General features: G+C 37.2%; 1 protein-coding gene across 2 annotated transcripts in view; it reads left to right on the top strand.

Annotated features, from left to right (window-relative positions):
* Positions 1-20959, top strand: part of gabrz (gamma-aminobutyric acid type A receptor subunit zeta) — a 30685-nt gene extending 9726 nt beyond the window's left edge. The window contains exons 3-10 of one of the 2 annotated variants that reach the window (XM_048171260.1): positions 4330-4430; positions 4692-4759; positions 9265-9482; positions 9848-9930; positions 13663-13800; positions 13944-14096; positions 17994-18187; positions 18314-20959. In XM_048171260.1, coding sequence (XP_048027217.1) covers positions 4330-4430; positions 4692-4759; positions 9265-9482; positions 9848-9930; positions 13663-13800; positions 13944-14096; positions 17994-18187; positions 18314-18649 — 1291 coding nt within the window. In that variant the 3' untranslated portion in view covers positions 18650-20959. The other variant, XM_048171261.1, reaches the window with a different exon arrangement.
* The last annotated feature ends 2624 nt before the right edge of the window (positions 20960-23583 follow it).

Here is a 23583-nt window from a genome sequence, read left to right as displayed (position 1 = left end):
TCCCCCGATAGCTCAGTTTGGCCGGACGGCCAGCTCTAGGAAGGGTTCTGGTCGTCCCAAACATCTTCCATTTAAGGATTATGGAGGCCACTGTGCTCTTGGGAACCTTAAGTGCAGCAGAAATTTTTTTGTAACCTTGGCCAGATCTGTGCCTTACCATAATTCTGTCTCTGAGCTCTTCAGGCAGTTCCTTTGACCTCATGATTCTCATTTGCTCTGACATGCACTGTGAGCTGTAAGGTCTTATATAGACAGGTGTGTGGCTTTCCTAATCAAGTCCAGTCAGTATAATCAAACACAGCTGGACTCAAATGAAGGTGTAGAACCATCTCAAGGATGATCAGAAGAAATGGACAGCACCTGAGTTAAATATATGAGTGTCACAGCAAAGGGTCTGAATACTTAGGACCATGTGATATTTCAGTTTTTCTTTTTTAATAAATCTGCAAAAATGTCAACAATTCTGTGTTTTTCTGTCAATATGGGTGCTGTGTGTACATTAATGAGGAAAAAAAAAAGAACTTAAATGATTTTAGCAAATGGCTGCAATATAACAAAGAGTGAAAATTTTAAGAGGGTCTGAATACTTTCTGTACCCACTGTAAATGACTCTCATTTTCCCTAATGCAGAGTTTTATCTATTAGCACTGACAGCAGCATGACATAAAGAGTCAAAGCATGTAACAAAAGAATGTGTCAGTATGGTGTCAGATGCCTGTAAGGGTATGATGGATGCTTATCAACTGCCGCAATTAGCAGAGAAAAACTGAGTCTACCCAGTATTCACAGACCAATAACCCAGCATCCCTTTCACACATGACTGGACTTCAGCCTGAAGGGGGCAGCAACCAGAGAGTTGTCATTTAACAAAAAAATTTTCTAATCATAAATAAAGTTTGGCATATGTTCATGCTTTTTAGTTTAATTCAATTCCACTTAGAAAAAGTTTGTTTCATTTGAAATGACACACAGTTTTTGTATGTGTGATAAGATAAAACAACACAAATGGCATTGCTTTGATGATATGGCTATTTCTTATTTGACCTGCATTACTTGTTTTCTGTAAAGACGGCATCCTGATTTTCTGACTAGGATGGTCCATTAAAGCTTAAGTGTGTAATTTCTGGGCCACTGGTGTCACCAAACATAATTACAAAAATAATGACCGTTTGCCATTTGTCAGACTGTCTGATATCTCCGCCCCTAAAGTCACGTCATTGGTTGAGCCTATTACGCTGTGTCGGGATGCTCAAACAAACGGCAATGTTTTGCTAACACCACAGTGTTGCACTTTTTCTGTGAGAAACAACCTACAAATGGCTTACTTTTACTTGTCTCTGCATATTAAGCTGAGATAGGAGAAAATATTGTAAGTTTGTAACATCAAAATAGTGCACACTTCAGCTTTATGGGAGGCATGTGGAGACAGACTTCATCTTGTGGAGCATACTTAAAAACAAATGTTCTGAAATGCTAGTTGTACTTACCAGTGAAAATAGATATACATCATGTAAAAAGCAAGAGCATTTTTTTCTGCCAAGTGTGCAGTGATGCAGAATGTGATCAAATGTGTCTGAGAGGTGAGGAATGTTTTGAACAATGTTCCATGTTGTGTTTATAAGGGCTAATATAAAGGCATTGACCTGCATGGTAAACTTCTTTTTTTTTTTTAGATTTTAGTAACAGTTTAATGAGAGTAATAATAGAGACATCATGTCAGTGACCTGAAGCTCTGCGTCTGTCTTCCAAACTCTCTCTGTGTCTCTCTCACTCTCTCTCTCTCTCACCATCTGTCTCACTTCCTCTCTTTTGATCTTTCCCAGTCGTTCTCTGTCTTTCTCCTTCAAATAAGTGTGTGCACTTTAGCATGCATAATTCTGTACATCATATGGTTGATAATCAAATCTGGACAAAATGCTTCATATGAAAGTTTTGGATGAGTGTTGCTACAGGTTTCAATTAGACAATGTTTAAATTTGTGGTCCAAAAGTCTATTTTTTATTTTTTTTTTGTAACAAATTATATGACAAATTATATTCAAAAGTTTGGGTTCAGTCAGATCATTTAATGTTTTTGAACGAAGACTCTTATGCTCACCAAGCCTGCATATGTTTGGTCAAAAATAAAGTAAAAACAGTGAAATTGTGAAATATCATTACAATAAAAAAAACTTTTTCCATTCTAATATACTTTAAAATGTAATTTTCAGCAGTCATTACTCAGTCTTCAGTGTGACATAATCCTTCAGAAATCATTCTTATATTATGATTTGGTGCTCAAGAAACTTTTCTTATTATCAATGTTGAAAACATTTATGCTGCTTTATATTTTTGTGGAAACTGTGATAAATGAGAGTGTGTATGTGAAGTTTTAGCTCAAAATATCCCACAAATAATTTTTTACAGCATGTTAAATTTGTCACTTTTTGAGGATGAGCAAAAATGCTCAGTTTTGGTGTGTGTCCCTTTAAATGCAAATGAGCTGCTGCTCCTAAGCAGAGGGCGGAGTTTCAAGAGCTCATGTTAGCACATAGTGTTAGCAGCACTGATTACCTCACGAAGACTCACTGAAAATGTCAGAAAATTGTTCAGACTTTTATGTTCAAACCGAAGTTGGACAATGATGGAGAGACTCAAGAAGAAGTGACAACATGTAGAATGCAACAGGACGGTTTCTGAATGATTAGTTGATGAATTTATGTAGCTGATGTGGAGTTAACTATCTTAAAGTCATTGATTAGCATATTCTGTCATTCTAATCTATAAATTGCTCATGTGGGAACTGTTGTAAGATGCCTACAGTGCCAGAGAATATATGCTGCATGAAGATAGAACAGGTATAGTTTAGTTTAATTATGGTTATAATTTATGTTGTTATCTTGCTTTTATGACATGCTATTGCATTTGTGTTACTTACTGTATTGCAATAACATGGCCTCACCCCTTTGTTGAGATGGTCCTCACTGCAGAACAAGAGATCCAGGAGGCGGGGTTGGATCTAGATCCAACTCCTCACACTTTACATATCCCGAAACCTACCCGTCTCTGCCCCCTGGATCTCGTTTGTTCTGCAGTGAGGGGCTACTGCCTTTGCTGCCTGTTCTCGGGGGCAGGGTTTATGTAAATTTTAGGGTTAGTGATGTCACCAACCCGGGAAGAAGCTCGATGTAGTCCCTACCAGCCGTTTGTTGTAGTCCTTAAACAGAGAATTCTTTAAAAGAAAAAATCTCGCTTTGCATTGAAGTTTGAGTGTCGTAACTTTGCAGATGTTGTTTGTCCTCTACCAGCAACATTACCTAACGTTTAACTAAAGTTTAAAAAGTGAAATCGTAATGAACCACCCCTTTAAACGGTAATGTATTGTGTGCAAAAATTTCAGAATGTCTTAGGTTTTGATTTGTCCATCATTTGCTTTAATGACAGCTGCACTCGACTCGATGATGATCATGTGATCCAGTATGTTGAAAATGATCCAAAGAGCACCTTGAGCTTCAGTGAAAGCAAAAACATTTGAATAGTCTGTCAGTATAAAGGAGTCACATGATCAATATCACAAATTTACTTTGATAGTGACCAAAGAATTTCAAACATTTCCTATTCATTTTAAATCAGAATGTTTCATTGTTCTAATTGATTTGAAATCCCTAAACCTTCTGTTTATTTCCAGGTTTCAACTAGATTTTGAATGCCAGATTTTCAATGTGGTCTCAGACTTTTGGATCTCACTGTGTGTATTTATAGCAGAAGAAGAAGAATATTGGATAGGGCGATGTCTGAGAGCAGAAGGGAAGGAAGAGATTTGCCGCATTGAGAAGCAGTAAAAATCCATGTATACCTCTGTCCCCCTACTGTGCTTGGCCCACAGTACTTGTTTCTCTCCATTCTAGAATATTTATGAGTATATTGTGTAGTGTCACCCATGCAGGTTTTTTTCTTCAGACATCTCTTGAAGTATTTTCTACATGTGCTGCTGTGCTCTGTGGGGTTGTTACCCTGAATCTGAAAAATATCTGAAGCTCACGGGTCCTTTACACTGTAGAAACAGAGACTTTGCTCTGCGGGAAAGAACACAGTCGCTTCTACCATCACTAAGGACGATTAAATCGCACATGCCACAGTCAGCAGCAGTGCTTTAATGAGAGAAAAGATGAAACCTAAAAATACACAGTATTTTCAAATCTAGGTCGTATGTTATTGGCAATAACGTCCACATGATCAAAACATGCCTTGACTCGGTGGAAGTAACATTGCTTTTCTGTTTTTCTGCATTGACTTTTGAGGTAGCGCAGTGCATAATGTGTGTGTGTTTTGTCTTCTGCTGCTTTTACAGGATCATGGATGGCTCCGTCGCCAGCACGGAGGAGATCTTGCCTCCCACCATTCAGAAACTGATGAAGGGATACAACAAATACCTTAGGCCATTCTTTGGCAGTACGATGAACAAAGCTTTTACATTTACACAAACTATTATCTTGCATAAGTGGATTTTTATCTTGTCTTAAAGTCCTATCATCATCAACAACTGCAATTAAAACAAATTTAAATTCAGCGGAAACGCTCCAGGCTTGAGTTGATGCAGTCCACTCTTGTAACGCATGTAAATTAAGAACCCTTTTCTACTGTCTTTCTCTGTTAGCAGTGTCGTCACTCTGTAGTTAATGCAGTATGTGTTTTTTTTTCTTTTTTCTTCAGATGGCCCTGTTACTGTAGGCATGAGTTTGGATATCGCCAGTATAGACACCATATCAGAAATCAACATGGTATGATACTCTTACAAACCACAAACATCCAAATATTATATCTAAATTACTAAGAGAAATACAAAGTTCTGTCATGAAACTCTAGATGGTGCAGGCCGAACCACTGATTCAAAACAAAAGATTCATAAAGCTTCGAAGCTTCATGAAGCGGTGTTTTGAAATCGGCCATCACTAGATATTTTTGAATAAAGTCGTTATTTTGATTTTGCTTTTTTGGCACACAGAAAGTGTTTTCGTCGCTTCATAGCATTAAGGTTGAACCACTGTAGTCACATGAACTGTTTTCAATACGTCTCTAGTAGATTTCTGGGCATTGAAAGTTCTGTCAGGACCACTATCGTCAAATATGATAGATAATGCATAGAGTTTGTATTGGCGGTATGGTTCTGTTCTGGGCAAGAACTCCCTGCGCATCCATGCAGCCTAGCATGGATAAGAGCAGGGAGAGCAGCAATAAACCCCCCAGGGTAAACAGAACAGGACCAACATGCAGATATCATTAAATGTCATGATTTAACATACACATTTTTCGAGAATTAGTCTGATTCAGGGGAAATAATAAGGCCAATCCTGACTGAAGAGAGGAGGAGCTGGGGATGGAGGAGGGTAATTTGCTCCTGAGAAATGCAATAGCTGCTGATAATACGGAGGAGCTTATATATAGATGCCGTAATAGGCGTCGTATTCCTATAGGTAGACGCAAGTCACCTGGGAGTCAGCTGATGCAAGCTTGACTGACGTGACCTGCCAGAACTGACGCTACGCTAGATTGTTATTTGTCTTGCTGGCAATGCAGGCCTCACTGAGCCATCGGATTTTATGAAAAATATCTTAATTTGTGTTCCGAAGATGAACGAAGGTCTTACGGGCGTAAAGCGACATGAGTAATTAATAGGGCTGGGAATTGACACAATTTTCACGATTCGATTACTATTCACATGCTTTCAATTCGATTCAATATCGATTATTTTGGATGTAGTATTTCAGTTACAGTACATTTGTAGAGGAAAAAAATCTCTTAACTAATGCTGTTAACTACACATGTAAGTCAGTTGGTACTAAGGTTAAATTAACTTATTTATATACAAACACTTAAACTACACTCAATGATGTTTTTATTATAAATAAAGTTTAGAATTACATAATCATATTTCTACTCCAGTTCGTTTTTTTTTTTTAAATATAAACATTCAAATCACGGCTGTCATAACTGATTTATTCAAACATGCATTAAATATTGAAGAACATTAAAAATTATAATGAATATGTAATGGTGCATATATTTATCAGAATGCTGCTCTCTATAGAGTTTTCATTTTTCTAGCTGACTAATGAGTTTATCGTCACTAAATATGTTTTTCTGAGGTGTTTTTCTGTTTACAAGCTGTTTTATTGACGTCTTTCCGAGGTTGAAACACTGATTGAGCTATTACACGAGACATGATACGGATTTCACTTAGTTGTACTGTATATTTTAACATACCTTCAGATGTTTATTTCGCGCTGTAACTGGTATTAAAGCGGAGGAGAGGATGTTCACATGCGCTCCGTGCTGCCGCTTCTCTTTAACTAAGGCGCTAAAGCGATCTGTCACGTCACATTAAAGGTGCCCTAGAATCAAAAATTTAATTTATCTGGGCATAGTTAAATAACAAGAGTTCAGTACATGGAAAAGACATACAATGAGTTTCAAATCTCATTGCTCCCTCCTTCTTATATAAATCTCATTTGTTTAAAAGACTTCCGGAAAACACGCGGATCTCAACATAACACCGACTGTTACGTAACAGTCAGGATCATTAATATGTATGACACCAATATTTGCATATATGCCAGCCCATGTTCAAGGCATTAGACAAGGAAAGGCAGTATTAACGTCTGGATCTGTGCACAGACAAGGTAAGCCAGCAAGAACAACAGCAAAAAATGGCAGATGGAGCAATCCGCTTGTTAAGTCGTGACGTAAGGAACGCCGTTTCCGGGTCCAAGCCTCGACTCGTTTCACTTGAGAATGCCATTGACGGCCGTTTATGAGTGCTATTTATTCATTTTAAACCTCAATCATTTTAAAAAGTTAAACATTTTAAATACTTACAGTCTACACAACAGTCTCCGTGCTCACAACGTCACAGATATTAATATTTTAATGATTTATAAAAGATGAATCTATATTAGCACCATTTGTTGTTTTTCTTGTGGTATGAGATAGAGCGTTAGGACCTGGAAGCGCTGCCGCATGACGTCAGACTTAACAACCGAATAATAACTGACATGATCCATGATAGCATGATATTTTTTGTGATATTTGTAAATTGTCTTTCTAAATGTTTCATTAGCATGTTGCTAATGTACTGTTAAATGTGGTTAAAGCTACCATCGTTTCTTACTGTATTCACGGAGACAAGAGCCGTCGCTATTTTCATTTTTAAACATATGCAGTCTGTATAATTCATAAACACAACTTCATTCTTTATAAATCTCTCCAACAGTGTAGCATTAGCCGTTAGCCACAGAGCATAGCCTCAAACTCATACAGAATCAAACATAAACATCAAAATAAATACTTTACTCACATAATTCGAAGCATGCATACAGCATGCATGACGAACATCTTGTAAAGATCCATTTGAGGGTTATATTAGCTGTGTGAACTTTGTAAATGCACTGTAATATAGTCGAGAGCTTGTGTGGCAGGGAGCACGCGATTTAAAGGGGCGGCGCTGCCAAAATCAGGGTATAGTTAATGATGCCCCAAAATAGGCAGTTAAAAAAATTAATTTAAAAAAATCTATGGGGTATTTTGAGCTGAAACTTCACAGACACATTGAGGAGACACCTTAGACTTATATTACATCTTGTGAAAAAGCATTCTTGGGCACCTTTAAACAGTGCCAAAACGGTATTTATTTTTTGAATCTCATAATAAGACGTTATTTGAAATCTGAGACTTTGCTTCATATCAAAAGCAACAAAGCACAAAGACTATTGCGATTTATTGGATGGGAGGCGCTACATATTCTGCTCGTTCATCAACTGAAAACAGACTAGACTAATCAATTCTTGGGATTTAAGAATTGATTTCGGTTCGTAAAAATGAGAATCGATTAAAATCGAGAAATCGATATTTTTTACCCAGCCCTAGAAATTAATGACAGATTTTTCATTTTTGGGTGAACTAACCCTTTAACTCATGCTGCTTGCATTCACATTGTTCTCTTTAGGGGCCTGCTGATTGATTCCTGCTGTATCAATAATCAATAAGCTTACAGCTCAACTTTCAAATACTTGGTTAGCATTTGCTGTAGCATTTGCAGTTCATTTTCAGAAACCCTCCAACTTCCCCAGCTCCACCTGTATAGATCTGCTGCATGATCAGCAGCATATCTTGCTCACAGCAACATGTTGTGTATGTATTGACAGTAGCAAGTCCTGTACTTGCTCTGCAGCAGCAGCAGCAATAACCAACACCAGCAGCAGCAGCAGTGTAGCAGATTTATTCCACCAAGACAAACATATCGACATTGTCTTATTCATTACAATGTCAAACACTCTGAGAGTTGTCATGACAGATCTCAAATTGTATTATATTGTAAACTAATATTATAAACATTTGTCTCTAAATGTTTTCTTCAAAGAATATGCAACTAATATAAAAGCATATGGGGTCAATAACAAACAAACAAATAAATAATTAAATCATTTTAGGTGATGAAAAGAAGAGAAACTTGTTCATAATGCAAGCGCAAGTTCATATAGTTTAAAAATGCATATAACATTTTAGGGAAAAAACAACATAATAAAAGTCAGCATGAAATGAGAACATCTTTTCTCATCCATTATATCAATATCATATATATTTTCTGAATACATATCTTATTACATATCTTATTTTGAATGATTCATTCATGAAAATTAACACTAATTTTTTTTATTTTTTTTATCGAGTTTTTAAATTAACACAAATTTTAAATAAAATATCAAAACTTGATTTTTGGTAAAACAAGTAAAAAATAATAAAATATTTTCTTTATGCTTTAAATACACTTGAGAGAATGCATCCTTATAATAGTTATATTAAGTGTTTTCAAAGTCGGTTTTCTTTGCGCAATTCTATTTTGCCTGAACTAACTTTAACTTTTCATCAAAAGCTCATAATATAATATAATATAATATAATATAATATAATATAATATAATATAATATAATATATATATAATATAATATAATATAATATAATATAATAAAATAAACTGCTAAATGAATTTTGAATTATAGAAGACGTGTACAAAGTCATTCTCTGTATGAGCTGCATTTTAATGTAGTTTTTTTTTATCTCAATAGATCTAGACAAAAAAGAAAAAGAAAAAAAAAGTCACATCATTGGCCCATATTTCAAAGAGCCTCTTTGATCTGTGGACAGAGTTGTATAAGAGCTGAGTGTATGATGTAAATCTAAGCTTGTGGTGCACAAAGCTGAATTAAGAATCTCTGTTTAACCCCTCCAGGATTACACCGCCACCATCTTTCTTCGTCAGCGTTGGACAGATGAACGCTTGTGTTTTGATGGCAATAAGAGCTTGAGTCTGGATGGAAGACTGGTAGAGCTCCTTTGGGTCCCTGATACGTTCATTGTGGATTCCAAGAAGTCCTTCCTGCACGACATCACTGTCGAAAACAGACTGATCCGGATATTCCCCAACGGAACTGTGCTGTATGCCCTGAGGTAGTGAAGTGTCATTCACAGTGTCTGTTCTTAAGGCAGATGTTACTGGGGTTGTATGATTGTTGAGGAACAGGCTTACTGTTGAAGGACTGACTGGAAGGTTGATAGAGGGATGGGGCATGAGAGGACAACTAGAAAGAGGCAGGGATAAATATGGGCCAGTGGAATAGTTCACAATGGTGGAAAATAGGGTAAGAATAGAGGCGGTGGCAGGGGACGCAGAGCCTGTGTACAGATGGGCAGCTGGCATCAAAAATTAAGCTTGAAAGTAGCATCTACAAACAGTGAGCTGATTTACACTGTTATATAAGCAACAAACATTCTCTTAAGTATGTCTCTCTTTTTTTACCTCTCTGTTTCTCTAGAATTACCACCACAGTGGCCTGCAGTATGGATCTAACCAAATATCCCATGGACAGGCAGACGTGCATGCTTCAACTTGAAAGCTGTAGGCCTCAAATAATTCTCTATTTCTCTTGAAACCATAGCCAGATTTGAGATCATTTACAACTCAGTGGGTTTTGTTCACTAGTAATTGTGTACGTGTTCACAATATACAACGCTTATATATGCCTACTTCACATGACCTCATTTTTATGCAGAACCATACCAGATGAATGCACCATATTTTAATGCATCATTTTTGTTATTCTGAAATAAGAAAGACTCATTGTAGGGTTGGATATATATTACATTTGTCTTTTTACATTAATATTTATTTAGAATTTATACACATTATATTTAAATAATGATTATTATGTATCAGTAGCCATTATGAAAGCTCACTTATGACTGCGTTTATTTAATCAAAAAATAAATATACAATTATTATTACATTTGTAATTTACATTGAAATTTATTCTTGTGATGGCAAAGCTGAATTTTCAGCTTCATGACTGTATCAGTCTTCAGCTTCACATGATCCTTCAGAAATCATTCTAATATACCGTTTTGGTGTTCAAGAAACATTTCTTCTTATTATTGTTGAAAATGGTTGTACTGCTTAATATTTTTGTGGAAACTGCAATAATGTTTTTAGGACTCTTTAAAGGTGCCCTCGAATGAAAAATTGAATTTATCTTGGCATAGTCAAATAACAAGAGTTCAGTACATGGAAAAGACATACAGTGAGTCTCAAACTCCATTGTTTCCTCCTTCTTATATAAATCTCATTTGTTTAAAAGACCTCCGACGAACAGGCAAATCTCAACATAACACCGATTGTTACGTAACAGTCGGGGTGTACGCCCCCAATATTTGCATATGCCAGCCCATGTTCCCAACATTATGAAAGGCATTACACAAGGGCAGCCAGTAACGTCTGGATGTGCACAGCTGAATCATCAGACTAGGTAAGCAAGCAAGAACAATAGCGAAAAACGGCAGATGGAGCAATAATAACTGACATGATCCATGATATTTTTTAGTGATATTTGTAAATTGTCTTTCTAAATGTTTCGTTAGCATGTTGCTAATGTACTTTCATTTTTAAACACTTGCAGTCTGAATAATGCATAAACACAACTTCATTCTTTATAAATCTCTCCAACAGTGTAGCATTAGCCGTTAGCCACGGAGCACAGCCTCAAATTCATTCAGACTCAATGTAAACAATATAACAGTATACAATACTCACATAATCCGCCGCATGCATGCCGCATGCATGACGAACACTTTGTAAAGATCCATTTGAAGGTTATATTAGCTGTGTAAGCTTTGTTTATGCACTGTTCAAGGCAAGCGCGAGCTCTGTGGGCGTGGAGCATGAGAATTTAAAGGGCCACACACCCTGAATCGGCTCATTTATAATGATGCCCCAAAATAGGCAGTTAAAAAATGAATTAAAAAAAATCTATGAGGTATTTTGAGCTGAAACTTAACAGACACATTCAGGGGACCCCTTAGACTTATATTACATCTTTTTAAAAAAAGTTCTAGGGGACCTTTAATGAATATAAAGTTCAAAAGAACAGTATTTATATGAAATATATATGAAAATCATGCAAACATAACATTTGTAACATATAGATCCCCCCACACGCACACACATGTTTGGTTTCCATGTTTTATGAGGACTTTTCATAGACATAATGATTTTTATAATGTACAAAAAAACACTAACCCTATACCCTAAAACACTAACCCTAAACACTAAGCCTATGCCCCTAAACCCACCCATCACAGAAAACTTTCTGCATTTTCAAAAAACATCATTCTGCATGATTTATAAGCTCTTTCCTCATGGGGACCAAACAAATGTCTCCATATGGTCAAAATGACCAGTATTACTATCCTTGTGGAAATATTTGGTCCCCATAATGTAGGGTTTAACAGGACACACACACACACACACACACACACACACACACATATACGCAGTTAGTGAATGAGACCCAATTAGTGAATTTTCAGTGTTCTGTCCCTGTTGAAAAAAACAGCATATGCTGGTTAGGTATGCATGGCAGCTAGTTTATGCTGGTCCTTAGTTGGTCATGAGCTGGTCAAGTGCTGGTCCTAAGCTGGTCGTAACCAGTTCGGGACCAGCTTAAACCAGCTCATGACCAACTAAGGACCAGCATAAACCAGCTCAAACCAGCTGTCATGCTTCAAAACATACCTAACTAGCACATGCTGGTTTTTTTTTCAACAGGGGTGTTATGTGCTGACCTTACAGTGCTTCTAGTCTCTCCATTAATCAGCTCTACATATTGCTTGTGATTTGGTACACTGCTGTGAGGCAGGCATAAGCGTGTCTAACCCTTTAAGATACATGCATGTTTCAAGCCTTTTTAAATGTATGAAACTGTTGTGAAATATTAATTTCATAATGATAAATGCTCCAGGTGTACACACCATAAATGTCCCTTAAGTTGTAAAAAATTAATCTCCATAGAGGATCTTGCATATGCTCACTCACCCAAGACTGCTGTGTGAGGTTGGGTTTACTTTATGTTCCATATGCGACACATCAGCAGTTTTTAATAATATGCTTGCTGCATTTTTTTAACCAAACATTTATGTAACCAAACATTTAGGTCCAGGGTTACTCAATAAATATGCGACGCGATAAATGAGCCAGACCATCTCCAAACCAAAAGCATAAACCAGCCTGGACAGGCATGTAAATTCATGGTTGTTCACACTAATATTTTCAGCAGGACATATAAGCAAAGTTAAAGTCTTTAAAGTCTAAAGTTTCGTTAGACTTTTCGTCCCTATTGTGACGTGTATCAGAGTAAAACGGTTTCTTGAACAAGAAAAAATGTAGGGCATGTAGGGCTTGATTTTGTCCATCTGGAATTGATTGGATTATTAAATCATTGTGGTTTGCTATTGCTGATGTGAGTTATTTTGAATAAAGTTTACGAAGGCACATTTATTTTTTAAGTAAAGATGTGCACAGATTAATAATTCATAATAAATACTGCAATATTTTGTAAAAAATAAGAACTATCAATTTAGATTTCATGGTGACTTTAAATTAGCAACACAAGCTAGGCTTGTAAAAACAGTGTGACAGCTATAGAGTTTATTACTCTTCACAGATATGCTTCTTTTTTATGAAATAACTAAGTACTGGGTGGAATCAGGGCAACATAGTTCACAATGTTTTATGCTCTAGATGAAGGAAAAATATTTAATATCTGCAAATAAGGTTTTTTTTTTATGAGAACACTCTTTTGCACACTAAACTTTGCATGACAGAGTGCCATCTTGAGGTGTAGGTTATGTATTACAACAGAATACACAGTCATGCATGAATGGAATATACATATATATACTGAATATAGTAATTACAATTTGTTTAAAACTTTTAATATATTTTATGTTTGTGCTTTTGGATATGGATATTTACTATCCCTAATTAGGCTTATTATATAGCAGTTTAGGTGAGTCAGACAACTGTTTGGAAATTCCTTAGGGAACCTATATGGTGAATTAGCATTTCAGGTTGGCCTACAAAATGACTGAACAGCTCTGTTGAAAATTATTGAATTTATGGTAATGCCTGTATTATAGCATAGTGCTCTAGCAGCACCGCATATAAAATCAGGGGTAATCAAATGCTTACTTACTGCTTTGTAAGTGTAATTTGGTGGAAATACAGTAGCTCTCAGCATTGGAATTACTTATTGTGTAGTGATAACTGGCTCTTCGATTTATATTATGTTCTCCTCAGGGGGATATAACGTGAAAGATGTTGTTTTCTATTGGACACGGGGAAACCAATCAGTTAGCGGCCTTGATAATTTACAGCTGGCTCAGTACACCCTTGAGGATCACTACACCTCTGAATCTGAAGCTGTTTACGAGACTGGTATGTACACACACACACACACACACACACACACACACACACACACACACACACACACACACACACACACACAGATATTTTGAAGACTTTACATGCTGTACTGATGTTTTTACTTTCTCTTTTATTTAATAATAATGTAACAGGAAACTACCCAAAGTTGATCTTCCACTTCAAACTCAAGCGGAGCATCTTATATTTCATTTTGGAGACGTATGTTCCTTCCAGTGCTCTGGTGGTCCTGTCCTGGGTCTCATTTTGGATCAGTCAGTCTTCAGTTCCTGCTCGTATCTGCATAGGTAGGAATGTAAAGCAGTCATTACCAAATTAATGATCATCAAACATCAACACCTCTTAGTATTCAGAAACTTATATGATTTACACAAAATTAATGAATGACACAAATGTCAACAGAGGTCCATCTTTACCATCACTGGAATAAATTACATTTTAAAATGTATTCAAATAGAAAACAGTTATTTTAAATTGTAATATTTCACAATATTACTGTTTTTACTGAATATTTGATGGAATAAATGCAGCCTTGGTGAGCATAAGAAACTTCTTTCAAAAACATTTAAAAACCTTACTGACCTCAAACTTTTGAATGGAAATGTATATAAGTCCTCAAAGTAAAGACTGAAAGAGTGGAAAATGGTCCTTTAAATTAAATTCCAGCTATATTATCTAAATTCGAACACATTCTGACTGGGACTGACAGGAACATATATAGTTGTAATTAAGAATCAAAGGTGGTAAAGTATTATCTTTAGTTAGTGTTGTTGATATTGTTTTGCTGTACTTGTTTCATTTGTTGTGTTCTCACTGGTGGACACCTTGCTCATTTTAAATAAGTGTTCTCTTTGCTGATGTAACTGCTTAATAAAAGAACAGATTTTGTTCTTATATTAATAGTTTCAGATCACATAATCCATTACTCTAACGACATAGCTAATGCAGTGGAACTAGATTTAATTTTTCACCGAAACAACTTATGCAACACTCTCGTCTAATAATAGCTTGTTTTTGACCTAACAACAGACTCTCTTCATCACCACAATAACCACCTTCTGAATCTCCATTATTCAATAACATTAAGCGCTAACAGGTCTGTGTTTCTTCCCCAAAATCCCATAAGATAACAGTAACTTTCCAATATAAACCAAACATAAACATCCATTCACACCATGGCTTTTGTAGTTTTAGCCAAATTAAATTAAAAATGTTGTAATGTTGTAAAATGTTGTAATTACCATGTTTTCAAATTGCCAACACGTGACGTTCTATTCTGAGCACGTCCTCAGTCTGAGAATTATGCGTTACTAATGGCAACACTATCAACACCTAAATTAATCTGCAGCAGTTGGGTGGTACAGCGGTCACGTGGTACAAGTGTGAGCTCTCAGATAATTCAGGAAGTGTGCTCGGACACAGCCATCCAGACAGGACCTTAGGTCCTCCAGGATGGCTAAGAAAAAGTCCTGACTGTCGTGGGCCCTGGCCCCTAAGGGCGACAACACAACAACATCATGTGCCCAACCTTCCTCTGAGCCCTCGGCAGGCATCTCTACTTACCCTGCCACTAACATTGTTTGGGGGTGGAGGCGCCCAACGGGCCATTCACTCATCTTCACACACAAGCAATCTTTCCATTCAGCCTACTTGGTTGGTCCCTGCCAGTTCTCTGATTCAAGTCAGGCCAGTTCCATCAAAAAATTATCCCTCTGTCAGACTTTCTGGCAGCTACTGCTGCCAAGTAGGTCCTGAATACTGTAAGAAAAGGTTAATTTTTTACAGGTAACAGTTCAATGGCATAGTAGCAACAGTGGTATGTTTAAGAATGAGAAAAAGTCTTTTTCAATCAGGAACTAAAGTCTCTCCTGGCAAAAGGGGCCATAGAGACCCCTCCCAGAGAGAGATTCAGGGTTCTACAGCTGGGACTTTATTGTGCCCAAAAAGGACAGGGGTTGTGTCCAGTTTTAGATCTAAGGGGTCTGAACTGTACTCTTGGACATAACGGTTCAAGATGCTAACCCTCAAACTTATCATGTCACAAATTCAATCCGCGGATTGGTTTGTGACGATAGATCTAAAAGACGCCTATTTTCACATCAAGATCAGCAGCCAAAATAATTTCGTTAGGCCTTCTCCACAGAAGACTGTTCCAGTTCTGGCTCAAAAACAGAGGATTTAATCCTCTGAACCATCTCTCCAGGGTCGCAAAGGTCACGCGCCATGGGTTACATGCTCTACGGCTTTAGGAGCCATGGTTCCTGAACAAGGACCAGGCTCTCGGGGCGTGTTACCGCAAGACTTTAACAACAGACACCTTCCTCATGGGATGGGGTGCGGTTCTCGATGGCCGCCCAGCCAGTTGTTGTTGGGGGGACTTTCATCATGTTTGGCAAATACACCTGAGGGGCTATCATGTGTTGGTCTGTACAGACAACACATCAGTAGTTAAATCACCAGGGCGGACTGCATTCGCACCCCCCTTCCATGCAGGCGCAGCAAATCCTGCTTTGGGCAGAAGAGAAATTCAAGTCGCTAAAAGCAATGTACATTCCGGGGCATGCAAACTTGGGGGCAGACATCATGTCGATTAAGGGGCTGAGGCCCTTTCAATGGTGACTTCATCCACAAGTAGTGGAATCCATAGGCAGAGGTATGGCAAAGCAAAAGTGGACTTTTTTCGGCTCCGAGGAGATGACCTAGTGTCCTCTGTGATTCGCCCTCACACCTCCAGCTCCTCTGGGGCTGGATGCCATAGTACAGACTTGGACGATGCTGCATCTCTACACTTTTCCTCCAATCTCTCTGCTCCTGTGGGTTCTAGCCAGTGTTTGCCAAGACCGAGTCCACGTTCTCCTAGTGGTGTCTGGTGTCTCAGTTCTTGCACGGTGCCAGATGGCTGAGGCCTATCTGCTGGTCGTGAGTTCCTTCATGGGAACTAGCATTGGTCCTGGGAGCATTAACAGAAGCACCATTTGAGCCATTGGAGTCAGTTTCTGAAAAACTGTTGAATCTTCTAAGGTGGCTCTCTCACTAGCATTGACTTCGCTTAAGAGAGTAGGAGATTTGCAAGCCCTGTTAGTTGACTCTTCCTGCTTAGACTTTGCTCCAGGTGATGTCAGAGCTGTTATGCACCCCAGACCGGACTATATTCCAAATTACTTCTCTGGCTGGTCAGCCAGTGCTCTTGCATGCTTTCTTCTCTCCATCTCGTGTGGAGTGGCTTCACCTCTACGAGTTAGGACCCACTCGACTAGGAGTGTTGTGTCCTCTAAGGCTTTTGCTAGGGGTGCACCCTTACAAGATGTTAGTGCTGCTGCAGGATGGTCCTTTTGACAGACATTCATCAGGTTTTATAGTCGATCTGGTTGATCCTGTCTCAGCTTGCGTTCAACAATTGTCTGTGTAGATACACAGCCTTGTGGGGCAGGTGTTGTCCTGTGGCATGGCGACATTGGTAGTAAAGTTCATATAGCATCAAGCCATGATGTGGCGTTGAGTTCCACTCAAAAGGGAATGTGTTAGGTTATGTATGTAACCTGGTTCCCTGAAAGGGAAACGAGATGCGTTCAGACACCAGCTCACACGAAATGATTAATTTCATTATACACTGTAAAAAGGTTGTCAACTTAATAAAATAAGGCAACCTATTACAATCGATTTAAGTAAACTCAACTAGCAACTGAAAACTTTAAATATTTAAATTCATTTAATGAGTACCAGGAAGTCTATTGAATTTTAACATTCTTGTCAAGGCAACTAAAGATTTAGCAATGCAAGGAGATACAAACCTTGTTCTTTCACCTTTACATGTGATTTTCAAAATCCACTGTATGATATAATCATTATAAAACTAGAGGCAAACATATTATCTTGGTAGGCAAATATATTATATAGCATATACCTCAACACACAAATCTCAAACAGTGGCATAAATTAAGACAGTAAAATGTAAATAAATGATCATTTACCAGTTTTTTTTTTTAATTTTTATTATTTCAAGCTACAATACAAAGTGAAACTGGCTGCTCCTATTAAAAAAAAGCTTTGTTAAAGCTACTTTTTTACATTTTTGAAAGTTGGATTTTTTTACAGTAAGGAATCATATTGCCGAATTACTTTGACAGAGTACAGGATTCCCTAATGTTTTATGACTTTTATTACTTTTTGGTGTTTACTCATAGGAGTGACCACAGTCTTGACCATGACCACCTTGATGATGGGAGCCCGCACCTCTCTACCCAATGCCAACTGCTTCATTAAAGCCATCGACGTGTATCTGGGCATCTGCTTCAGCTTCATATTTGGCGCACTGATTGAATATGCAGTTGCCCATTTCTGCACATTACACCAACCGAATGCTGCCAATGCATATATGGTGAGAACCTTTACTTGAATAAACGAGGCCAAGTAACAATATCATAATGGCCATGAATAAGATCATCTTCACCTTGCCATAGTCATGACAATAATCAAACACATTTATGTCTCACTGTTGCATTAGTATGGCCAGGAAATGCAGGAGCGTGAGGACGAGATGAACGGCATTGTGACTTCCATCGGCAGCCACACTTTGCGGGCCCGTAAACGGGAGGAGATGCTGTCCCGGATGGGCAGTGTCAGCAACCCTACCCCCAGTGAAAGTAAGGAGGAGATCAACTCCTCTCAGCCACAGAGCCGCTGCACCAAGTGTATGTCAACAACACATCGTATCGTGCGCTGTCTGTACTGCTGCAAAGTGGAGAACCCGCACTACATCGACAACTACTCACGGCTGACCTTCCCTCTCTCCTTCATCTTCATCAACCTTCTCTACTGGACCTACTACTTGTACTTCTAAAGCTCCTGCAGTTGGTGTGTGTGTGTATTTGTTGAGGGGTTTATAGTGATTTAAGCGTGTGTCCCTTTTTGTGTCACAGTTTACCTAAGGGTTTATACTCTTACATGACAGCATGCATTTCAGTTCAACTCATGTCACCCGAGAATGACTGACTGTTCACGTCACCCAAATATGCGTCATTTCTTGTGGTATGCGGGATCTGACTGAGTTTGGACTGCACAGATATATGCAGATTTCTACTATGTCTACACCTTGATGATGCATCTACATCTCTGTGTCAGGAATATGTGGCCTTCATTTTCCGAGGAGCTTTAGATCCACTCAAATCCACAACAAAAATCGGCCTAGCTGTAAATTGCAGTATGATTTTATGATGTCCGTACAACAAATTAAAATTGACTTGAATGTAAGTATGATTACATTGTCGTTTAACAGAAAAAGCATGATTTATAAATTACCGTTGACACAAGTAACAAACCATAAGAAATTCATGAAACGAAAAAAATGTTTAATTTATGAAATGAACATCAGAATCGTATCAGCATGTTTGACAGCTACAGTAATAATAAGTAACCTGACCAAAGATTTAATGTGTATCTATTGTTCATAATCACAATCTGAATTCAAATGAGCACCAGTTATACATTGTTTTTGGGGCATATGCTGTATGATTTAGCAAATTCAGCAGTCATATGTCTTGTTATTAGCTGGCAAACAGGAATCAAGTCGGTTTTATTCATTTTCTCCTGATGATTTATCTGCGTGAGTCGTAGCAGAATATTCTCTTAGGGACAGAAGCACTAATTATGAATGATTCTGTATTATTTGCATGCTCATTTATTTATTCTGCGTATATTGTTGTATTTAATTATTTATTTCTTTTTCGTTAATGAAATGCTTTTATCCAATCTAAGGCTTTTTGACCTAGTTAAAGTTTGGCCATTAAGAACTGCACTACGGTATTTTTGATAGCAGACTATTTTGGGCAAATGCCAAAACTAAAACATTGATGCATATTTGCTAATGGCATATTCAACACTGACATTTACACGATTTCTTGGCAGATTTTTATGCATTGTTGATGTCTGAATTGCTATTATTTGCATATAGTTTGCAATATACATTTCTTTCCACTGTAAACATGTTTTGTTATCGATATGTCATAGAGAACCTGCTGGTTTATATGATCTTTTTCAAGAACATGTTATTCACCTGACCTTTGTGCGTATTTTTTTTTTCTTTTACTGTGAATGTCATACTTCTTACAGGTGAATATATTTTGTGCTCAAATTAAGCTGTACAAATATTTTTATGTTATCCTTTTGCACTGAGATTTTGAATTACAAAGGCAATATTATTTTGCCAAGAAGCATTTTGTTTTTGTATATACTGGCTAAATATTGCAAATGATGTTCACCAAATAATATTTATTATTAATACTGTTATTTTAATAATGCATGAAAGTTGCATACAATTGTTAAAGAGACAGCAGGCCATGTTGCTATGTTTTTCAATGCATGGAGAGTTCTGCATCTGTTTTCAGAGATTTGGATATAATAAAGAGTTAAGACTGGCTTAAAATAATATATTTCGAGACAGAACATAATATTTGTTTAAAAAATACATTTTAGTTGTCAGGTCAGTCAGCTGCCAGGTTTCTCTGTACTGTACAAAAACAAATAATGGTAGTGAAATTTAGCAAACTCTTGTAATGACCTGCCTCAAAATCCTTTAATGGCAGTGGCATCTTAGAGTCCTACTGCCCCTTACCGGCGAGTCCAGTTCTTGGAACGCGTTCTACGTTTATTTTTATCCTCATCTAAATCCAGAACCAACTTGATATAGAAAGACGCACTTGGCAATACATCTGTCACTGCAGCATATTACTGCCTTTAGGTTAATATGTTGTCAGTGCTGATCCTGATGCCAAAGAGCTAGTGTTTTAACATCCAGTCTTTAGCATTTCCTTAAAAATGGAAATAGCATACCGTTTGTTTACTCAATTTATGCACATTCCTTTGCAGTATTTATAGTAGCCTATAATATATTATTAAATGCTGTTTTCACTGGACAAATTTGATTTCAGCATGTAAATTAAATTAACACTGTTAATGTGTAAAATGATGTTGCGTTTAAAAACTGAGCCTTAAATGGCATAAAATTAATGTTTCAATATTTTTTTGTAGATTTTTTTTATTTCGTTTATTTATTTTATTTTATTATGTAGTATGATACTCATATCTTAGTGAGTCTCACTATGCATGTAAAGTTAATGTTTAGGGTAATAAAATATTTTTACTAAAATCTAAATATTTGTACCTTTGTTGTTTTATTTGTTTTTCACCTTCCAAAAAATGTGACCTCTTACCTTCCTTTACCAGCATTTCATTCATTATTTATATCTTGATGAAACCAAACCACATGGTGGCGCTGTGATGTCAACTTCACAATAAAAGGCTCAGATCAAAATAGACATCACAGCAATTCTCACTGATTTTCTCGATTAAGAAGAATCTCAGTCTCAATCATTTTCTTCTTGAGTACGACCCAATACCTATTACCTTGGTCCCAAACCTGTATAATCAGCTGTCTCTTAATGCAGAAGATAGCATGTCAGAGATGGTTAAATAGATTAAGAGATGGGAATATGGGCCATGGTGTTGTTAACTTCTCAGTGAGATGTCCAGTCAGCCATGCTCAGGCTCTTTCTCCAGCTCCATCAGGGTTCACACAAAAGGGGAATGGATATCAAAAGCAGGGGCTGCCATGCCATGCCTATATATATATATATATATATATATATATATATATATATATATATATATATATATTTAACATTTAAAAAGTTAAAACAAACATTTGTTTGAACACACACACATATAAAGTACAATAATTTGCATTCAATAGGGCAGTGGTGTGCGGTGGTTTTAAAGTTAGGAGGCAACGTCCTCATTTATGTTCCTGTTAGACAATTTTCCTGGTTTAAGTTAACATTACATAAAACCAAATACAATTTTATTTTGTATTTTTACACTATGTAATGTTCTAGTTATTAAAACCAAGTATAAATTTCATTGATAGTGTTTTTACACATTTTTACATTTATTCCAAAATAACAACTAAAGGCAGTAACAATTTAAACAATATATATTATTATAAACTAATATTCAGCTTTTCTTTTTAATAGTCAATTTATTTTCAGCAGTCATCAAGCTTGTACACACTGGTCACTCACTCACAGACACAAAGATGTACCTTTAATTTCACCACGCTGATTGCTCACTTAAACCCCCCCGAGTCATCATGTTTTCAGGCCATTTTGAGTTTGATTTTGATATGAAATAAAGCAGTGATATGTAAGTGACAGCTGTGACAGCTTACTTTTTAATTAGTCTTCCCATTAACGCCATCAGAACGCGCACGAAAACAAGAGGCGGGATTTATCGCACGAACCAATCATGTCCAATCGTAACCGATCATATCCAATCATAGCGCGATGGAGGCACTGCCTCCTCTCACGTGACTTTCCCCCATTCATTATCAATTACTTTCAATTAAAACGTTGTTTTATTTTTGTAATATCAATTATTTTCTCATACAGTTTTTTTGGAGGAGGCACTGCTTCCCTTGTCTCCTTGGAGGAAACGCCCCTGATACAGGGCCTAAAATTAAACTCGCCAAGCGCCAAATGCGAGCAGAAATCGGCGTAGCGAGTGAATGAAAGGGTGGCAGTCACCAGTTAGGCCAGTAAGAATTTTTTGAAGGAAAAAATAGGGATTTCGGTTCAGTGCTTCATCATCACGAAAGTTTCAGCCTTTCCAATGTAAATATTCAAGCACTGGAACATGCGAAAGGGAATTTGTTACTGACGTGCTGTGTGGGAAGTTTAAAGGTGCCATCGAATAGAAAATTAAATTTACCTCGGCATAGTTGAATAACGAGTTAAGTACATGGAAATGACATACAGTGAGTCTCAAACTCCATTGTTTCCTCCTTCTTATATAAATCTCATTTGTTTAAAAGACCTCCGAAGAACAGGCGAATCTCAACATAACACCGACTGTTACGTAACAGTCGGGATCATTAATATGTACGCCCCCGATATTTGCATATGCCAGCCCATGATCGAGGCATTACACAAGGGCAGCCAGTATTAACGTCTGGATCTGTGCACAGCTGAATCATCAGACTAGGTAAGTAAGCAAGGACAACAGCGAAAAATGGCAGATGGAGCAATAATAACTGACCTGATCCATGATTACATGATATTTTTAGTGATATTTGTAAATTGTCTTTCTAAATGTTTCGTTAGCATGTTGCTAATGTACTGTTAAAAGTGGTTAAAGTTACCATCTTTTCTTACTGTATTTACGGACACAAGAGCCATCACTATTTTTATTTTTAAACATTTGCAGTCTGTATAATTCATAAACAACTTAATTCTTTATAAATCTCTCCAACAGTGTAGCATTAGCCGTTAGCCACGGAGCATAGCCTCAAACTCATTCAGAATCAAATGTAAACATCCAAATAAATACCATACTTACGCGATTAGACATGCTGCATGACGAACACTTTGTAAAGATCCATTTTGAGGGTTATATTAGCTGTGTGAACTTTATTTATGCAATGATAGAGTCCAGAGCTCGGGAGGGGGTGAAGAGCGCGCAATTTAAAGGGGCCGCAGCATGAATCGGCACATTTCTAATTATACCTCAAAATAGGCAGTTTAAAAAATGAAAAAAATTTTTAAAATGTATGGGGTAGATTTTTTTAGCTGAAACTTCACAGACACATTCAGGGGACACCTTAGACTTATATTACATCTTGTAAAAAAACGTTCGATGGCACCTTTAACATCAGAAGTGTGTTCAGTCTCTCAGACAACGCGCAAAGTTGAGCTCTCTTTCCTGCACCTCAATGGACAAATTCAC

The sequence above is a fragment of the Megalobrama amblycephala genome, linkage group LG20 (assembly GCF_018812025.1).
Source record: "Megalobrama amblycephala isolate DHTTF-2021 linkage group LG20, ASM1881202v1, whole genome shotgun sequence".
In the NCBI taxonomy this organism is placed as follows: Eukaryota; Metazoa; Chordata; class Actinopteri; order Cypriniformes; family Xenocyprididae; genus Megalobrama; species Megalobrama amblycephala.
Note: the sequence above shows the minus strand (reverse complement) of the source record. Positions and strands in the feature narration are given on the sequence as shown.